Consider the following 20,156-nt stretch of genomic DNA (forward strand, 5'->3'; position numbering starts at 1 on the left):
TGGCGGATGAGCTGCCAAAAGGTGGAAGGTAGTGGTTTTTCACAAAATTCGCCCAGAAACCCTTTTCCTACTCCTTCTGGTAAGAAACCCCACTGAGCCCCCAGCCTTGGTTCCCAAGTCCTGGGGACTGCTCTGAGAAAGAGGCATGTGACTGAGCCTGGCCTATTGGAGTCCTGTTAGAACTGGCAGAGAAGAGCCTTCTGTTACCCCTCTAGTCAGGGTGTTCTCAGAAAATGACCTCAAAGTTTGAACCTACAGGCCCCTGACATACAGGAAACACTGATAAATGCTGCCAATCGAATGAGAAGAGAAGCATCTTACTGGCCTCCAGCCTCTCCTTCCTCTCGGTATCAATCTGGATTTTCGGTTGCAGGCGACAGAAATTGACTCTTGACCAAAGCATAAGAGGGGGGTTTATTGAAAGGATATCTGGTAACTCACACGGTGGATGGGGAAGCTGGAGATCTGGGGCCAGAAACACGACCACGATCAGACCACAGAAGGAAGGAGGTGAACTGCCAAACAACAGACGAACAACACACAGTGCTCTGACTAATTCCACCCCCACGTCCCTCTGTTGGCCCCGATGCCCCTGCAGGTTCCAGGACGGGGTCTTGGCCGCCCATCCTTCCATCCCAACTTCACGTGCTCCGGAAGCACAGACCAGGAGCCTGTTCTGATTGGCTGAGCCCTCTCACGTGACCCACTGGCCCCACCCTATTTTCCAGCTAAGGGGTTCAGTTCAGTTCAGTGGCTGAGTCGTGTCAGACTCTGCCACCCCATGGAGTGCAGCTCACCAGGCTTCCCTGTCCATCACCAACTCCCGGAGCTTGCTCAAACTCATGTTCATCGTGTTGGTGATGCCATCCAGCCATCTCATCCTCTGTGGGAGAAGTGAAAGTCTGTTGGTTTCAGCTTCATTCCTGAGAGGTGGGCTCTGCCTCCTGTCAAGACTTAATGTGGAGACTTCTCCAAACCTTAGAATTGAAGTGAAGTGAAGTCGCTCAGTCGTGTCCGACTCTTTGCGACCCCATGGACTCTACAGACCATGGAATTCTCCAGGGCAGATTACTGGAGTGGGTAGCCTTTCCCTTCTCCAGGGGATCTTCCTAACCCAGGGATGGAACCCAAGTGTTCCACATTGCAGGCTGATTCTTTACCAGCTGAGCCACAAGAGCAGCCCCCAAAAGAAAAAAGGGTGGCCAAAAAAGACAGTGTCACAATTACATTACACCTTCTCCTTTCTCTTTAAATATCCCACCCTCTACCCTGGTAGTCTCAACTACCGATCTTACTTCTGTTAACAAAGACAATAAAAGTAATTGGAAGAGGCTCTCACATGTTCCCATCATAGCTACCAATCTCCTCCCATGGGTACTCACCCACAACTTAGCATCATGCTTGAGCTCACCTCTCCCGAGCCCCTGTCGCCTTCAAGCTTTCTCTTCCTGCCCTGGGTCCCAGCTCCATGGACCCTGCTGTTGGGCTTTCTCTGCCTTTTCCTCCATCTCCCCTCTCTACTAGAACATCCTCTGGAACGTACAAACAGGTGCGAATCTCGAATCTTGAACACAGACACTCCCATGACCTCACATCCCCTCACCATCTCTTACCCCATGCGTCCTGCAGTGCTCAGCCAAGGAAACAGCACTCCTGGGAGTGATGTGGGTGTTACAGGAACTAGATCTCACAGGAGTGGAGGAGAATCTGGGGGAGTGAAGATCCAGAGGGAGCTGGAGAATCAGAAGAATTATGCATCAAGCTGCTGAAGCCCCTGTATGTGGACATCTTAGAGTGTACAGGGAAATTCGAGAAACCAGACACATCCAGCTGCATGGGGGGTTAGAGGCAGGGGTGCATGGGGGGTCTACAGGAAGATCTGCAGCTAACGCCGTGTGGGGCGGCAGCCAAGTGTTTCATCGTGGGGTTGGGTGCTGCGTCACGCAGCAGGGCATCAGTCTGTGAGAAGAGCTGGACGTGAGCCGAGGGGAGTCTGAAGACAAGTTGGATCCCACCCGGTGCCTCTGCTTCCGTATCTCACCCTGATAGCCTTTAGGTATTAGTGGACGCTGCTCCATTTCCAGCTCTCGGATCTGCGGCAGGTTCCTCTTTTGGCCAACACTCACCCGGAATCTAACAAGGATTCTGGGAAACAGGGGTCCCAGATTTAAGCAAGGTGACAACAGGGTCTTCGACCACATCATGTTCTCTGATCTTCCGCGCCATAGCTATTGAAGGAGCATGTGTAGTCTATCTTCTCTTCACTTTCCGAGGTCTGCCGAACCCACTCTGATCAGCTCTTCATCACCTCCATCAGAGCTGATCTTGGGGTCTTCCCTGGTAGCTCACTGGTAAAGAATCCTCCTGCCAATGCAGAGGACACAAGATCCGGGAAGATCCCACCTGTCTCGGAGCAACTAAGCCTGCACGCTATAACTGCTGAGCCTGTGCTCTGGAGCCTGGGAACCGCAACTACTGAAGCCCTTTCGCCCTACAAGCCACCACAGAGAAGCAATGGAGGTGAGCCACACTCATCACAGCTAGAGGAAAGCCCGCCCAGCACCCAAGACCCAGCACAGCAGAAAATAAGTCAATCAATCAAAATTATTTTTAAAAAGTCGCTCTTATCAAGGTCACAAATGACAGATCTCTGTACTGTCTAATCTGAGTGTGTTCTCAGTCCGCTTCTTACTTTATGCTTCAGTAGCGTGCACCACAACTCATCACTTCCTTCTCAAAACACCTCCTTCCCATGGCCCCCAGGGCACTGCTTGCTTTTGTTTCTTCTTTCTCACACGGCTTTGCTTCCTTCCTTTTCTGACCTTTAAATGTTAGAATGCTCCAGGGCTCAGTCCTCTGAGTTCATTTCTTCCCCCTTGCCTGGAGTTAATTTTTTTTCCAGCTTTATTGAGATGTAATTGACATATAATGTATAATTCAAGATATGCAATGCTTTGATTTGACCCACTCTGAATTCTCTTCTCTAGCTGTGGTCACCATGCAGGTGAGTTTATTCACTTCCATGAATTTAAATACTCACTTCCTTTTTAATGTTAATTTATTTTGTTTGACTGCATCAGGGGAATTGTGGCATGCAGTTCAGTTCAGTCACTCAGTCATGTCCGACTCTTTGAGACCCCTTGGACTGCAGCACGCCAGGCCTCCCTGTCCATCACCAACCCCAAGAGTTTACTCAAACTCGTGTCCGTTGAGTCAGTGATGCCATAACAACCATCTCATCTCTTCAATCTTTCCCAGCACCAGGGTCTTTTCAGATGAGTTAGTTGTTCGCATCAGGTGGCCAAAGTATTGGAGTTTCAGCTTCAGCATTAGTCCTTCCAATGAATATTCAGGACTGATTTCCTTTAGGATGGACTGATTGGATCTCCTTGCAGTCCAAGGGACTCTCAAGAGTCTTCTCTGACACCACAGTTCAAAAGCATCAAGTCTTCGATTCTCAGCTTTCTTTATAGTCCAACTCTCACATCCATACATGACTACTGGAAAAACCATAGCTTTGACTAGATGGACCTTTGCTGGCAAAGTAACGTCTCTGCTTTTTCACATGCTGTCTAGGTTGTGGCATCAGGGTCGTCTAATTGCAGCCTATGGGATCTAGTTCCCTGACCAGGGATTGAAGCTGGGAGCTTGGAGTCTTAGCCACTGGACCTCCAAAGACGTCCCTTAAATACTCATCTTGAAGTAAGACATAGATAGGCCCCAGGCTGAGCAGCCACAACTGGTCTCCTGCCGATGGTCTGAGGTGGGATGTCAGGCCTTCCGTGTTGGGGAAGGACCAAAGGAGAGAGAGATGCCAGTTGGAATCCATCTTAACTGCGAGATGCTCACCCATATCAGGACCAAATATGGAGGTGATTGGCCAGAGACAGTCCAGAAAACTACCCCCATATAAGCAACCTAAGCCACTCCTGTGGCAGGTAACTCACTCCGAGTCTGCCCGTGTCTTCTTCCACACGTACGCTGCCTCTCATAAATGCTTTTATCTTTTTCACAGTTTTGGTCTCTTTGCTGAATTCTTTCTTCAAAGAAGACAAGAATCGAGATTTTTTTTCTTCCAGCCTTTCACTGCCAAAATCCATCAAACTTACTGTTGCGCTGCACCTGAAGGCCTGCAAACCCTGTACTTTCCCTAACCCAGCCTCAAAACCAAAGAAAGAGCCCGGAATTGGCAAAAGAGACATCAACAGCGTAACGGATGAGGGACCTTACATGTCTAAAGCGAGGTCCTGGAGCGACACCCCACAGTATGGGGCAGACCGCGGATAAGACAAGGTAGTAGGCTTTGCTCCTGGGGTGATAGAGAGATTGCAGTTCTGGGGGAGCTGATGTCAGGTTGGCTTATCAGTTATTGGAGAAACCAGCAGAAGAGCGTGCCCCCCACTGCCCCCCTTGACTCACTATCATAGCTGAAGTAGTTCTGATCTGATTAGAACTATCACTGTCTGTGGCTGAGGCAAACACATAGGCATTTACTGATTGGGCTCCATGATTAAGAGGGAAGGTCAGTCAGGGGTGAAGTCTACAGGTGAAGCAAACCCTGGTCAAGCAGGAGAATTACAGAGAGCAAGAGAACAGCCATCTTGGGTGGCCCAACAATACACCTATACATCCAACTCCAGCTTCTTTCCTAAACTTTAGACTCAGAAATCCAAATACCTACTTAATATTCCAATAAATCTTGAGTAGACTTTTCAAATTCACGGTGTTCAAAAACTAACTGGTTGTTTCATATCCTCCATTATTTCCCCCCATTTTAGTAAGTGGCAAGTCCCTTCTGCCAGGTTCTCAGGCCAAAATATACATCCCAGACTTCTCTCTTTTTTTCTTACACTCTATACCCAAGTCATCTGCAAACTCTGCAAGTTTTACTTTGTAACATATTTAGAGCTTGTTCACTTCAAATGTATTATTTAATTTATTGCTGAGAGGGATGGATGTGTGAATGAGCAGAGGGTACAGTCTGTGTGAAGGTACAGTGACAAAGAAAGTTGAGTTCTTCAGTCAATTTAAGTGTGGTTGGAATTCCATGGCAGTCCAGGGGTTATGACTCTACACTTTCACTGTCAAGGGCCTGGGTTCAATCTCTGGTTGGGGAACTAAGATCCCAGAAGCTGCACCCTCCAAAAATTACTTTTTTAAGTTTAAAAAAAATTAAATGTGGTTGGAATAAAAGTGTACAGGAGAGGGGAGTGGTACGAAATCAGATTGGGAAGGCAGGCCCTTGTCTATCTAACGCTAAGCCCTTGAGTTAGGGTCTGAATTCTACCCCAAATGCTTGAAGATTGCTGAATGATTTTAAGAACGGGAATGACACTGTCAGATTTATGTTTTCGAAAAACCTCTCTGGGGGCTGCGGAGGACGAACTGGAGAGGAGCCAGAACTAGGCAAGAAAGTCACATGAAGACTATTTTAGTTAATTCGGTTAAGAAGTGATGAAGGCCTGAGATATGGCTGTGGGTAACGGGTAAACTTGTCAGATGTCCTCCATAAAAATACCAGGCACCACACCAAGCCTGGAGGGAGATGTCAGTTCTGCAAAATATCTGCTTAATGTAAACAATATATTATGTATCAGTGCTAATGTCTGCTTACTTGTGTCCAACTTTTCTACCTTCTTTTATTATTAAGAAACAGATCTTTCTCATTACGACTTGCAAGAAATGGTAAAGGAAAGTAAAGGCAAAGATTTTTAAAAACATTTCACTCTCTGAAGTCAGACGTGCAACGCCAGAACAGGTGGAAACCAGCTAGCCAGCAGACCTACTGAAGGGATGGGCATGAGGGTGGGTTGGGAAGGAAGAAATAGTTTGCTCTTAAGATGAGTTCTTCCCTCCGGGCCTTTGTTGCAGTGAAAAGGAAAAAAAGAGGATTGAGTTTTTCTCCTTCCCTTTCCTGAGGACAAAGAATATAAAGAGAACAGTGAGCAGGCCTGAACATTCCTAGTTTTTTTTTTTTTTTTTTTTTACTTTAACTGCTCCTAACTCTGAATGTCTGTGACTAAGTTTGCTTTTCTGCCCCCCAACTCTGCAGGAGCTATACTTCACACCTATTTTCCTCTGACTCTGTGCTAAACACATCCCCTAGACAACACCCTTCCCCTTGGAGTTACACGCATCAGAAAGAAGGGCGCAGAGCTACCCAACTGCCAGACTCAATTTCTGGGCTACTGACGCCAGTTTATGACTGCCTTTGAAACAATGCAAGAGGAAGGAATCAAGATCCTATCAGCTTCTGTCCTCATCGCTGACTCCTGACAGCCAGCCCCTGCCTTGTAAAAGCCCCTGGACTTCTCACGCAGGTGGGGACACAGGTCTTGAGGCGTGACCCTACTGTGTTCCCCTCTCCCCCCGCTGAGAATAAAAGCCACCTTTCTATTTCCTCCAGTCTCTGTCTCTGTATTTTTCTTTTGGCTTCGGTGGGCAGAGTAGGCCAAGATCTTGGCCAACAACATCTTGACAACTGCAGTGATGTTTGCCATCAGCCCTGTATGTTTCTCTTTCCCCCAAGATGGTCAGAATGTCTCCATTGGGAAAGCAGTTGCCTGTGGCTCTGGGACAGCATTCCAACGGCAATTAGATTCGGACCTTGGCCCAAGGGGAGCCCTCAGGGGAAGGGCTCGAGCACTTGATCCACTGACCAGGGGGGAGAAAACAGAGACGCCGTGGGTGGTGCCCAGCTGATGCAAAGCTCTCCCAGTCCCGGCAACCTCTTCTCTGGGAGGAAGTGGCCCATCCGCTCTCCCTCCTGGGAATACCAACAGCCTAAGTTGGAAGACTTCATCTAGTTTCTTACTGAAGTAAGAGGCTTTGAGAACTGTGTTCACTGCCTTACAAAGTGTGGCTCCTCCCTACTGAAGTCACTCAGTCGTGTCCGACTCTTTGCGACCCCGTGGACCGTAGCCCCCCAGGCTCCTCTGTCCATGGGATTTTCCAGGCAAGAATACTGAAGTGGGTTGCCATTTCCTTCTCCAGGGGATCTTCCCAACCCAGGGATCGAACCCAGATCTTCCTCTTTGTAGGCAGATGCTTTATCATCTGAGCCACCAGGGAAGCCTAGTCACTGTTTGGCTCCTCCCTAGCAACTCAGAAATGAAAAGTGTAGTGAAATGGGTTTCTTAGTTCCTAATTTTCTTAAAAGATAGGGAGGGAGGTAGGGAGGGAGGAGTCACAGAATGACTAGTCATTCTCTTAGGCATGAAGGACGGAGGCTGGGATGCTCTTCCTGGACCAAGCAGACGAGAGGCTCCCAGAGATCTTTGGAGAAGAGCAGACCACAGCAGATCTTAGGACCTTCCAGAGTTCAGGGTCCCATTGTATTCTGGTCTCTGATAGGAAATCTTTAAAAATATGACCAGAGATGGATTCGTTTTTTTTGTTGTGTCACAAATTACCACAAAGCAGCTCAGACAACACATTTTTTCTTTCTTTCTTTCTTTTCTTTTTTTTGGCCACACCTTATGGCATGCAGGATCTTAGTTCCCCCCAACTATGGATCAAAACCGTGCCCCTTGCAGTGGAAGCGTGAAGTCTTAACAACTGGACTGCTACGGAAGTCCCAGCACACATTTATTATCTTAGTTTCCATGGGTCAGGGGTCTGGGTCTCGGGCTCAGGGTCTCACCAGGCTACGGTGATAGTGTTGGCCAGGGCTGCAGCCTCACCTAAGACACAGGGTCCTCTTCCAGGCTCACAGGGAACCCGTTTCCTTGTAGCTGTAGAACTCACAGTGGCGGGCTTCCCCAAGGCCAGCATGAGTGTCTCTCTGCTGTCTATGACCTTCTCTTAAAGGGTTCGCCTGATTAAGTCAGGCCCACCCAAGATCATCTCCCTTTCTGTGAAGTCAAATGATTAGGGATCTTAATTACATCTTCAGAATCCCTTCCCGTCTGCCATATAATATGACATAATCACAACAATCACATCCCATCACCTTTGCCATTTTCTGCTTGTTAGAAGCAAATTATGCCCCCACCCACATTCACGGGGGAGGGATTATGCAAGGACACGGGTCCTTGGAGGTCATCAGAAGCTTCTGGAGAGAACAGTCCTTCCATGAGATGTGACTGGGTTGGATGATGATTTTGCAAGATAAGAACTCTGTAGAGTTTACAAGGATCCTCTCTGTAATGGGTTGAACAGTGACCCCCTTTCCCCCACAATTAAAGATACGCCGCCCAGAACCTCAGAATGTGACCTTATCTGGAAGAAGGGTCTTTGCTGATATAATTAAGGCAAAGATCTTGAGATGAGATCATCCTGGTTTAGAGCAGGCCCCAAATCCAAGTCCGATCTGTCTTACAAAGACAGATCTGTGTCTTTAAAAGAGAGAAGGAGAGGCCACACAGGGACACAGCGGGAAAGTGATAGCAGAGGTAGACATCAAAGCAATGTGTCTGTAAATCAACAAAAGCCAAGAATTGCTGCAGCCCGGGGCCTGGAACAGAGTCTCCTTGGGGGTCTCTAGAAGGAACTAGCCCTGTCTACTTGATTTTAGGTTTCTGGCCTCCAGGACTGTAAGAAAATAAATTTCTGCTGTCTTAAGTGACCATGGTTGTGGTCATATGTTGTGGTAGTCTCCGGAAACGAACACACTCATGGATCATTGTCCCCATAGGAATCAATGTCGAGATGGACTTGGGGGCCACAGGTGTGATACAAACTCAGACTTTATGGAGATGCCAGTTCCCAGAGATCAGAAGTGCCGAAGGGGTACCAAAGCAAGCCAGCTTTATAAGCCAAGCCACATTCATTACAAAATGTAGGAGATGCCCATTCATTGTTATATCTTGTAGTCTCCCTTCACTGATGAATGTGTTTGATTCAGTTGATGTTTTAAAAAAAAGGCTAAAACAGCTGTAGCTTAAACAAGATAGAAGTTTATTTCTCTTTAAGAGTTGGTGATGAACAGGGAAGCCTGGCATGCTGCAGTCCATGGGGTCACAAAGAGTCAGACACGACCGAGTGACTGAACTGAAGAGTCCTAAGCATAAGCAATTTAGGACTAAAATGGTAACTTCACACTGTGGGACCCACAGGCTCCCCTGACTGGTTCTTCTGTCATCAGCAATATATGGTTTCCATCTCAAGACCCAACATGGCTACTTCAGTCCTTACCATCACAGCTGCATTCCAGCCAGTTGGAAAGGGGGAATCAAATGTGGAGGATATACCTTTTCCCTTTAAGGCCCAGAAGCGTCACAGTTCATTTGACTAGAATTTAGTCACTTAGTCACACCGGGCCGCAGGAGAGGCACCAGTGTGTTTTTAGGGAGGCCATGCAATGGCACCCCACTCCAGTACTCTTGCCTGGAAAATCCCATGGACGGAGGAGCTTGGTAGGCTGCAGTCCATGGGGTCGCTAAGAGTCGGACATGACTGAGCGACTTCACTTTACCTTTTCTCTTTCATGCATTGGAGAAGGAAATGGCAACCCACTCCAGTGTTCTTGCCTGGAGAATCCCAGGGATGGGGGAGCCTGGTGGGCTGCCGTCTATGGGGTCACACAGAGTCGGACACAACTGAAGTGACTTAGCAGCAGCAGCAGTGCCTGATAAAACTTAGGCGTTCTGTTACTCACAGAAGGAAAGAATAGAGAATGGACAGCAAATTCCACCAACAGGAGAAATCAAACACAAGGTCTGACTGGATGAGGCCTGTGATCTGTCATGTCCAACTCTTTGCAGCCCTGCAGCCTATAGCCCGCCAGGCTCCTCTGTCCATGGGATTCTCCAGGCGAGAATACTAGAGTGGATTGCCATTTTCTCCTCCAGGGAATCTTCCCAACCTGGGGATTGAACCTCTGTCTCTTGCATCTCCTACACTGGCAAGGAGATTCTTTACCTTTGCGCCACCTGGGAATCTTCTGACTTGATGAATCACCTCTCAAATCTGGGGCCCAGAGAAAAGGCTTAGAAATGGAAATCCAGGGATGCATAGCACCCTCACCACCATTCTGACTGATTATAGATGTAATAGGCTGGGAAATGTGGGTTCAAAACATCAGCAATAAGATGAGCATGCAGAGGCTGCAGTAAGACTGTTCCTCCTTCCCCATCACACCCTGAGCCGTGGGTTGAATTGTACCCCCCAAAAAGATATGCTGAAGTCCTAACCCCCATCACTTGGGAATGTGCTTATTTGGAGGTAGGGTCTTTGCACGTGTAATCAAGTTAAAATGAAGTCACACAGAATCAAGCTGGACCCTGATCCAATGGCTGGTATCCTCAGAAGAGGAAGGAACTTTGGACACAGACACTCACAGTGGGAGAAGGCCAGGCGAAGAGGGAGGTGGGTGTCGCCCTGCGACAGCTACAAGCCAGACAACACCCAGGAAGCTGGAGGCAAAAAGGGCCTTCCCCCAGGGCCTTACCTTGGTCCTGGACCTCTAGCCTCTAGAACTGTGACAATACTTTTCTGTTTGGGATAATCTGTTATGGAAGATTTAACAAACAAATATACAATCTCCCTCTTCTGGTTCTTTAGGGCCCCACTCTCATGAAGATACCATAAAGCCCTGACACCTAGAAGTGCCCTCGCTCTTAAACCTTCTGTCCATCCTTTTTTTCTTTTTGGCTATGCCACACAGCATGTGAGATCTTAGTTCTTCGTTCAGTTCAGCTCAGTCGCTCAGTCGTATCTGAGTCTTTGCGACCCCATGGACTGCAGCACACCAGGCTTCCCTGTCCATCACCAACTCCTGGAGCTCGCTCAAACTCATGTCTGAGTCGGCGATGCCATCCAACCATCTCATCCTCTGTCATTCCTCAACCAGGAATCAAAGCCAGGGCCCCTGAAGTGGAAGCTCAGAGTCCTAACCACTGAATTAGCTCATTATAGAGACTTCCCTGGTAGCCCAGTGGCTAAGATTCTGCACTCCCAATGCAGGGGGCCCAGGCTTGATCCCTGGTCAGGGAACTAGATCCCACATGCCACAACTAAGACTCAGTGCAGCCAAATAAAGAAATAAAACTATTTTTGAAAAAAAAAAATTAGATCATCATAAATGCTGCAACCCAGTGATAGGGTGAGCCAACAGTCAGGCACAGGCCAGACCAGGGTCTGACATGAAAAGAGGGCCAAAGGAGGAGGTGCACAGTGACGTGGGTGTGACACCAGTGGGATCGCTGATACCTGAGGTGGGGACGAACCTGCGGGAGGAAGACCAGGCAGGACACACCCACCGTGACCAAAGGTAAGTGAGTCCAGGATCTAGGCTGTCGATGTAAGCAGGACCAAACGAGGACTGAAGCCAGGAGCCCTGGGACTGAAGCCAGGAGCCCTGGGACTAGTCCGAGCCCCACACTCAAATGACACCCCTTAGAACTGGGAGGACCCTTTCAGTTTCCAAAGCTTTTCACATACAGTCTCTCATCTGAGCTTCAAAACCAGTCTGCAAGAATTGAGTAGAGCAATTGAATCATCTCCATTTGATTCACAGGCCAAGAGAGAGGCTAAGTCAGTTGCTCTGTGTGGCTGATGGTGAGAAGTCAGTGCAAAGAAAGTGAACTTGGGAGTCTGGTAGACTGGGTTAAAATCAGCACAGCAAGCTCTTTGGTTTCTACACAGCTGTATTTTTTCCTTTGTTGTCACTGTAAGGTAACATTTGGACAGCACCTCTTACAAGGTTGGTATATTTATTGGTACTCCTAAAAAAGGTCATTTCTGTCCTTATTTGTTTTTTTCCAGCTCCAAATGCCATGCAATTTATACTGAAAACACAGTGTTGCCAAGTAATCTTGGATACTTACAATTCATCTTGCTAGAGATCAGTTTCTTCATTTCATCAAAGGACTGGGCTAAACCATTTCCAGTTGAGCTATTTCAAATCCTAAAAGGTGATGCTGTTAAAATGCTGCACTCAATATGCCAGCAAATTTGGAAAACTCAGCACTGGCCCCAGGAATGGAAAGGGCAGTTTTCATTCCAATCCCAAAGAAAGGCAATGCCATAAAATGCTCAAACTACTGCACAATTGCACTCATCTCACTTGCTAGCAAAGTTATGCTCAAAATTCTCCAAGTGAGGCTTCAACAGTACACGAACCAAGAACCAGATTTTTTTCAAGCTTGATTTAGAAAAGGCAGAGGAACCAGAGATCAAATTGCCAACATCCATTGGATCACAGAAAAAGCAAGAGAGTTCCAGAAAAACATCTACTTCTGCTTTATTGACTACACCAAAGCCTTTGATTGTATGGATCACAACAAACTGTGGAAAATTCTTAAAGAGATGGGAATAACAGACCACCTTACCTGCCTCCTGAGAAATCTGTATGCAGGTCAAGAAGCAACAGTTAGAACTGGACATGGAACAACAGACTGGTTCCAGATAGAAAAAGGAGTACATCAAGGCTGTATATTGTCACCCTGCTTATTTAACTTATATGCAGAGTACATCATGCAAAATGCTGGGCTGGATGAAGCACAAGCTGGAATCAAGATTGCCAGGAGAAATATCAATAACTTCAGATACATAGTTTACACCACCCTTATGGCAGAAAGTGAAGAGGAACTAAAGAGCCTCTTGATGAAGGTGAAAGAGAAGAATGAAAAAGCTGGCTTAAAACTCAAAATTCAAAAAACAAAGATCATGGCATCTGGTCCCATCACTTCATGGCAAATAGATAGAGAAACAATGGAAACAGTGAGAGGCATTATTTTCTTGGGCTCCAAAATCACTGAAGATGGTGACTGCAGTCATGAAATTAAAAGGCGCTTGCTCCTTGGAAGAAAAGCTATGACCAACCTAGACAGCATATTAAAAAGCAGAGACATTACTTTGCTGACAAAGGTCCCTCTAGACGAAGCTATGGTTTTTCCAGTAATCATGTACGGATGTGGGAGTTGGACTATAAAGAAAGCTGAGCATGGAAGAATTGGTGCTTCTGAACTGTGGTGTTGGAGAAGACTCTTGAGAGTCCCTTGGACTGCAAGGAGATCCAACCAGTCCATCCTAAAGGAAATCAGTCCTGAATATTCATTGGAAGGACTGATGCTGAAGCTGAAATTCCAATACTTTGGCCACCTGATGCGAAGAACTGACTCATTGGAATAAGACCCTGATGCTGGGAAAGATTGAAGATGGGAGGAGAAGAGGACGACAGAGGATGACATGGTTGGATGGCATCACCAACTCGATGGACACGAGTTTGAGCAAGCTCCAGGAGTTGGTGATGGACAAGGAAGCCCGGCGTGCTGCAGTTCATGGGGTTGCACAAAGTGGACACGGCTGAGCTACTCAAGTGAGCTGAAACCATATCCATTTATTGATATTTATTTATTTTGGGCCACACAACGGCCATGCGAGATCTTACTTCCCTGACCAGGGATCCAACCCATGCCCCCTGCAGTGGAAGTGCGCAGTCTTAACCACCAGACCGCCAGGGAATTCCCCTGACCAAACCACTTCTAGGGCCTCTTCAAGTTATTTCAGGTCAGGCCTGCTTGTAAACGCGGTCTACACCTGTTGTGCTTCAAACAACCATCAGGGGGCGCCTCGCACCGATTATGCCTTGAACGGAGCACAGAGGCTTGCAGAAACGCTGAAGAAGCAGAACTCTGCTTAGGGCTTCCCAGAGGTTGATGAGAGCCAGCCATCGCAGTCACCTTCATTCCCCTTCTAAAGGCAAGAGAGAAGAGAAAAATTTATCCTCCGTTTACTTTATAGATGGGGAAACTGAGGAATGTGCTTCGATTTTCTTTCATCCCATAATACGATGAACTATGAAAAAGCCAATGGCTTTCTTTGCTGCTAATCAAACAGTTTCACATCACACCTCAACTGCTCACTAGCTGGCCTAAGGCAGACTATCCCCAGGGCATTTGGCAGAGGGCTAGGGAGGCCACTGGCAGGTCTGTATACCCTCTGCTGACTCCCCCCTTCCCCGCTGGACAGACACAGAAACACAGACATACTGCCCCAGCCCAGGGGTCTGAGAAGGGAGCCTAGATCTCTGGCTTTTAGGATGGTACTATAAAGGGCACCATTTCCATGGTCTTCACCTGTGCCTGCAGGCCGAGAGAAAGAAACCGCTAGACACCGTAAGGGATGAGGAATGAAGCTGGTGTGGAATGTTCGCCCCATGACTGCCCACGACTGCAGACTGCACTTACCACTGTTCTCCAGAACAGGGGTCCCCAGCCTCTGGTATCTAAGGCCTGACGATCTGAGGTGGAGCTGATGTAATAATAATGGAAATAAAGTATACAATACATATAATGCACCTGAATCATCCCGAAATAGCCAGCCCCTTCCCCCCACTCCATGGTCTATGAAAAAGTGGTCTTCCAGGAAACCAGTCCCTGGTGCCAAAAAGGCTAGGGACTGCTGCCGCTAGTGGTAAAGAACCCTCCTGCCAATGCAGGAGACATAAGAGATGTGGGTTCAATCCTTGGGTTGGGAAGATCCGCCGGAGAAAAGCGTGGCAACCCACACCAGTGTTCTTGCCTGGAGAATCCCATGGACAGAGGAACGTGGTGGGCTACAGTACATGGGGTCGCAGAGAGTCCATCACAATTGAAGCTACTTAGCACACATGCACACCACAAAAGAACCTACCACGGGGGAGTCCTAGGAAAGCCTGTTATCAACAACACCCTCCCCCTAACTCTGCCTGCTCCTCAGAGGTGTCAGAGGTTGCAGAGGCAGGTTCCCTCTGAAAAAGCCCATCACTCCTCATCCCGTGTCCTCCAGCATAGCCCCTTCCACCTTGTCACTTCTGGTCAGGCAGAGCCAGCAGTTCCACGGACCCTTTTTCCCTCATGGGTTCCAGGTGGTGCCGTGGTAAGGCATCCACCTGCCAATGCAAGAGATGCAGATTCCATCCCTGAGTTAGAAAGATCATCTGGAGGAGGAAAGAGCAAGCCACTCCAGTATTGCTGCCTGGAAAATTCCAGACGAGCCTGGAGGGCTATACAGCTCATGGGGTCCCAAAGAGTCGGGCACGACTGAGCATGCATCACTAGCACCATCTGCAAGTCTTCACATCTCTAGGCTCAGAGGATGGTTGGTTGTCTTCCCCAGTTCAAGTGCTCCGGGCCGGTGCTACAGAGAGCCACCCACTCGACATCCAAGGGTATAAATCTCCCCTGGCCTGACACCTGACCGAAAGTTGCTGGAGAAATGACGGGAGCGGCTGGCTGCCTCTGCACCTGTCAGACAGTGGAGACAATTCACAGACGGAGTCCACAGCCCCAGCGCAAGTCTAAACACTCCAGAGGAGGCTGACAGCTGGCACACGGGTGCGTAGCGAGTAAAACTCAAGCCCTGTGAGCTCCTGGATGGCGTTCAAGGACAATTCTACAAACCAGATCGCCCTCCCCCCCCCAAATCATTCTTCTCCCCCTGCCTAGCACCCTGGCACCGACTGGACAACTTCCCTCAGCGATGTTGGGAAAATATCCAGAGATGGGGAGAGAGAGGAGGCCCTCTTATGCTCAGGCTAAAGCGAGACTTCCTCCTCTGCTAAAGGTTCAACAAGTTGAGTTCTTGCCAAGAAACCTTCCACACCTCAGACACCAGAGATCTCGTACTGCTCTGAGTGAAGAAGGAGAAAGTCATCTTTGGTATGCAAACATCGTAAGAAATAAAACTTGGACTCCTAGACAGAAGAAAGCAGCTAAGGCCAGGTCCAGTTCACAGGGAACACCCATATGTGGAAATCCACCGAGCTTATCCTCAGGGCCGATCAGTTTTATAACCCTGGAGCCCCTGAAGGTAGACAATGCATTGTATGCTGCCGTCACCCAGCTCGTTCAACTTTTAGTGATTTACTGGCTGTCCTGTAAATCAGCCTGGACAATGGTCTGTGCTCAAGGAGTCTAAATAAGAACTCACAAAATGACCCAGGGGGTTTCCATAGAAATTTTCTTTCCCTAGGAAACTGCCTGATAAGATTCATAAAATTGGCATAAGGGAGGAAAAAATTATCTTGGAGCTCAAACTTGTAACTCCAGTTTTAGTTCAAGAAGATAATACAGATTTCTGCTGCCCAGGAAAGGGAGTGGGAAGGTAGAGGTTAATAGAGGTTATGGAAAGGATAAGAAATGTCAGACTATATTTATAACCCAAGAGAATCTGCCCAACACAAACAATGGTCTGTGCCGCCACACACACATATACAGCACCGGACAAAACTGGTTCCTGGTGACAACGGGATATTATGAATCCACCTCTGGCTTGTAGCGCAAGAGCTCCATGTGCCCTGATCCCTGGAACAGCAAACCCCACCCTCCTGCGGACACTTCAGTGAATCCCGTGGGCAGAATGGCCTCCAGGGTGGGGAGATCGGAGTGTCCAAGGCTCAAACTCCGTCTCCTTCACCCCAAAAGACTTTTCATTCTTTGTTTCATGAGGATCAAGAAGAAAGGGACAAGGATTAGTCCTAATTTACTGCCTCTGTCACAAGTCAGCTCTATGAAAGGAGTAAGCGGATTACACAGAGAAAACAAATGGGAGAGGAAAGAGGGCAACGGATAAACTGCATTCAGTAAGATTTATTCATTTGATTTCAAAAGGAAAAGAATGGACCCATTCTAATGGTTCACCTTCCCACGAAACCAGGAGCATCCCCCACACCCCAAACTCTAAAGTCCTGAAACTGCTGTGAGGTAGGTGTGTCTACAATGAGGAAGCCACGGAGGACAAAACCCCAAACCGTGACCTTCGCCAGCTTCCTCTTCTCAGCCTGGGCCTCCAGCACCCCGGCGGGTCCCTCAGGGTCTGGGAGGCAGAAGGAGCAGAACGAAGGTGCCCGCCTTGCCGCTGCGCACACAGCACACAAGTGAGACAGGTGCGGATGCCCGGGCTAAACGCAGCCCAGCTCCTGCTCCGGCACCGGGGCATGGGCAGCCGGACTCCCCAGCTGCTGAGGTAGCGGTGAAGTTCAGGGCTGGGGTTTTAGAAACTTCTCTCAGAAAGAAAGAGAGCCGGCCAAAACCCACTTGGTAAGGATTTCCCCTCCCTAGTCAGCCGCCATCCGCCTCCCAGGACCCCGTCGTCAGTCAGGCGCCTGGAGGGCAGAGTTTTCCAGCTGGGAAACTCCACGGGGCTCATTCTGAACCGAGGCCGCCCAGAGGCTTTCCAGAGGTTCCGGATCAACGGAGCTGTTTCTTCAAGGCCTAAGAAAGTCCACAGGAAGCCCTGAAAAAGTGGAGATAACAGTATCTTGGGGTGAGGGGGCAAAGGGTGGGAACGGGGGGGAGAGGGTGGTCAGGGACCTTGGGAAACCCCTCTGGGATCCACGAACTACAAAGGCCACCCCCAACTCCAAGCCGACCCGGTTCCTACTGGGGAAGAATTCGCACTCACAGCTTCCTCAGCCCGGCTAGCCTTCATTCCGGAAGCGAATCCTCACCTTCAGGGCTATCAGACTATTCGAAGAAACCAGAACTGAGCCCAAAGGCTTGGGGACGGCCGCGGGGGTGGGGGATGGGGGGGCCCTCTAGTCTTCTCTGCAAGTCAAAGCCGGCCCGAGTGATGGTAAGAAGTTTGGGCAGAGAAAGAACTGCGCTAGCAAACCCAAACTAGCACTGCGGTTGAGCCGGGGGCCCTCCGCACCGCGGCACCTCCGGGCGCACTGTTTTTCCTGGGTTGGAGAACCACCCGCCCGCCTCCTTTGCTTCCACCTCGCACCCCTCCCCCCCCCCCAGGCAGGGTGGGTGGAGAACGGAAAAAGAAAGGGCTCTGGGTTCCTCTTTGATTTACTCTGTGCCCCCCTTCTCTTGATTGCAAAGACCCTCCCCAGCCCCATCTCCTCCTTCCGAACCCCGAACTCAAAAAAAATTGACCAGCGGAGATACAGAAAGCTTCCTGATCCCTTCGCCTTGATTACCTACCCGTCGAGCGGTGGGGGCTCCCTGGACTCGGCGGGGCTGCTCAGGGCCGTGGGGGCTCCGGAGGGGGCGCGGGGCGGGGAGGCAGCGGCGAGGTGCTCCTCCGGCCGGCAGCGACACAGCAGGCGGCGGAAGGCGCTCCGAAAGTCCGGGCTGCGGCAGTAGATGAGCGGGTTGAAGGCAGAGTTGGCATAGCCCAGCCAGTTAAGGGCGAGGAAAGTGGGGCCGGACACCAGAGAGGGGCCCCCGAGGACGCGCACCACGTTGACCACAAAGAAAGGCAACCAGCAGAGCGTGAAGGTTCCCATGATGAGCCCCAAGGTGCGCAGGGCGCGGTGTTCCCGCAGAGGCAGAAGGCGCGCCGGCCGCCGGCCGTAGGAAGGCACCCCCGCGGGCGAGGCGCACGGCCCCGCCGGGCCAGGGGACCCGGAGCGAGAAGGAGCCGGCGGAGACTCCTCTGGCGGGAAGCGACCCAGCTCCCGGCGCAGCAAGCGCAGCTGGCGCGTAGCCACCACGAAAACCCGTGCGTAGACGAAGAGCATCACCAGGAGCGGAAGATAGAAGGAGACCGAGGAGGAGAGCAGCGCGTAGGGTATGTTGGAGGCGAAGGTGCAGCAGCGCGGGTTGGAGTGGCAACGCTGAGCCTCGGCATCGGCCCCGATGCGCCACCATTTGCTCATGATGGGCGCAAACGACACCGCGGCGGACACGACCCACACCAGGACCACGGCGGCTCGGGCGCGGCGTTTGGTGACCAGAGCGCCGTAGCGCAGCGGGTTGGTCACGGCCAGGTAGCGGTCCACCGCCAGGGCGCACAGGGTTTCGATGCTGGCCGTCACACACAGCACGTCCACCGAGGTCCACAGCTCGCAACTGGTGACGCCCAGGGGCCAGTGGCCGGTCAGCGCCAACGTGGCCCCCGGGGGCACGACCAGGAGCCCCACCACCAGGTCGGCTGTGGCCAGCGAAGTCACGAACACGTTGGTCATGGTCTGGAGTCTCGGCGTCCGGGCGATGGCCACGATTACAAGCAGGTTGCCTCCCACGGTGGCCAGCACCGCTAGCGCCAACAGCGCCCCCGCCAGCGCCACCGCCCAGGGCACCCCTGGCAGCCCACTCGCGTTGGCAGTATTGGGCGCCAGGGTGGGGATATCTGGCCACGGGGTCAGAGAGCTGTTCCCGGGAGGCCACGGAGCCATCCCCGCGTCGCGCGTGGGGCAGGAAGGAATGAGGGAAAGGGGCTCCCAGCTCACCCTGCTCAGCGGAGGGGGCATCGGGGCGTGGGAGCGATTCCCCCGGCCTGGGCCATCTTCCCCAGCTGACCGGCCGAGAACGCACAGTCTCCCCGCCACCCCCACCCCTTGGGTGCCACCACTGGGGAGGGGGTGGGGGTGGGGGAGTGGCGGCCCTTAAAGGGGCAGCGGCCAATAGTCTCCTCGCTGGGCCTCCGGAGGGGAAATCGAGCCGTGGGGACTGAGGCCAGATGGACGCCCGACTTCCCTATTAGTCAAACCCCCAGTAAGATTCGGAAGAGTAAAGTCACGCCGTGTGTTCTCTGCTACGACGTGCCCGCTCCTGCCGTGACAGCTCCCCGCGCTCTGGCCTCACTGGTTTTCTGGAACTCTGTACCAATTCCCTGGGAAGGTCCAGGAGCATCTCTCCGAGAAGGAAAAACCCTGCCCGCTTACCGCGTTGGAGGGAAAGGTAACCCCCTGGAAGCAAAGGAGGGGACCCACGGCAGCCCCTCCTCCACGCAGGCATCCTCTTCTGAGTAAGTTAAGTCATAGAGGACACCGGCTATTTCCGTCTTCTCCCAAGACCTCCTTCCAAGAGATCTGGCCCCTACCCTTCTATTCACTTACTTCCCCTGTCATTCTGGTCTAACTTTTCTTTCTCTTTCTTTTTTCCCTTTTCATCTACTGGGGAAAAAAAAAAAAAAAAAAACTTCCATTTTCCAGGAGTCTTTTTGATTGCCTGCTCTTTTGAGCTTGGATTTGACCTCTGAACTGAGCCCAGGATGCTACAAGTTTCCATTTCTGTCTTCCCCACTCCATGTTACCCCTTCCCCACACTTTCCGCGGAGAAAACTTCTAGATGGACCCCTTTCTTAAAACACTTCTCTTGTAACAACTGTTCTGAAAATGAATGAATGGGGATTTCTCCGGTGGTACAGTGGATACCCTGGTAGCTCAGATGGTAAAGAATCCTCCTGCAATGTGGGTGTCCCGAGTTCGATCTCTGGGTCGGAAAGATTCCCCTGGAGAAGAAAATGGCAACCCACTCCAGTATTCTTGCCTGGAAAAT

The 20,156-nt window shown here is 50.3% G+C and overlaps 1 protein-coding gene across 1 annotated transcript; it reads right to left on the bottom strand.

Annotated features, from left to right (window-relative positions):
- Positions 1–17,138: 17,138 nt before the first annotated feature.
- On the bottom strand, positions 17,139–19,051 carry ADRB3 (adrenoceptor beta 3). Its single transcript, XM_065947292.1, has 2 exons — positions 17,856–19,051; positions 17,139–17,160 (listed from the first exon to the last, which is right to left on the bottom strand). The coding sequence occupies exons 1-2, from the start codon at positions 19,049–19,051 to the stop codon at positions 17,139–17,141; spliced, it is 1,218 nt and encodes a 405-aa protein (XP_065803364.1).
- Positions 19,052–20,156: the final 1,105 nt, after the last annotated feature.

Source organism: Muntiacus reevesi, chromosome 10 (genome assembly GCF_963930625.1).
Source record: "Muntiacus reevesi chromosome 10, mMunRee1.1, whole genome shotgun sequence".
NCBI lineage: Eukaryota > Metazoa > Chordata > Mammalia > Artiodactyla > Cervidae > Muntiacus > Muntiacus reevesi.

Bases quoted from the DNA above. Each gene is read 5' to 3' on its own strand.
- ADRB3 (XM_065947292.1), bottom strand. From the start codon at position 19,051: ATGGCTCCGTGGCCTCCCGGGAACAGCTCTCTGACCCCGTGGCCAGAT. The intron at 17,161-17,855 runs GTAGGTAATCAA...CCACTTTTTCAG, and splicing joins GAGCCCCCACCGCTCGACGG to GGCTTCCTGTGGACTTTCTT.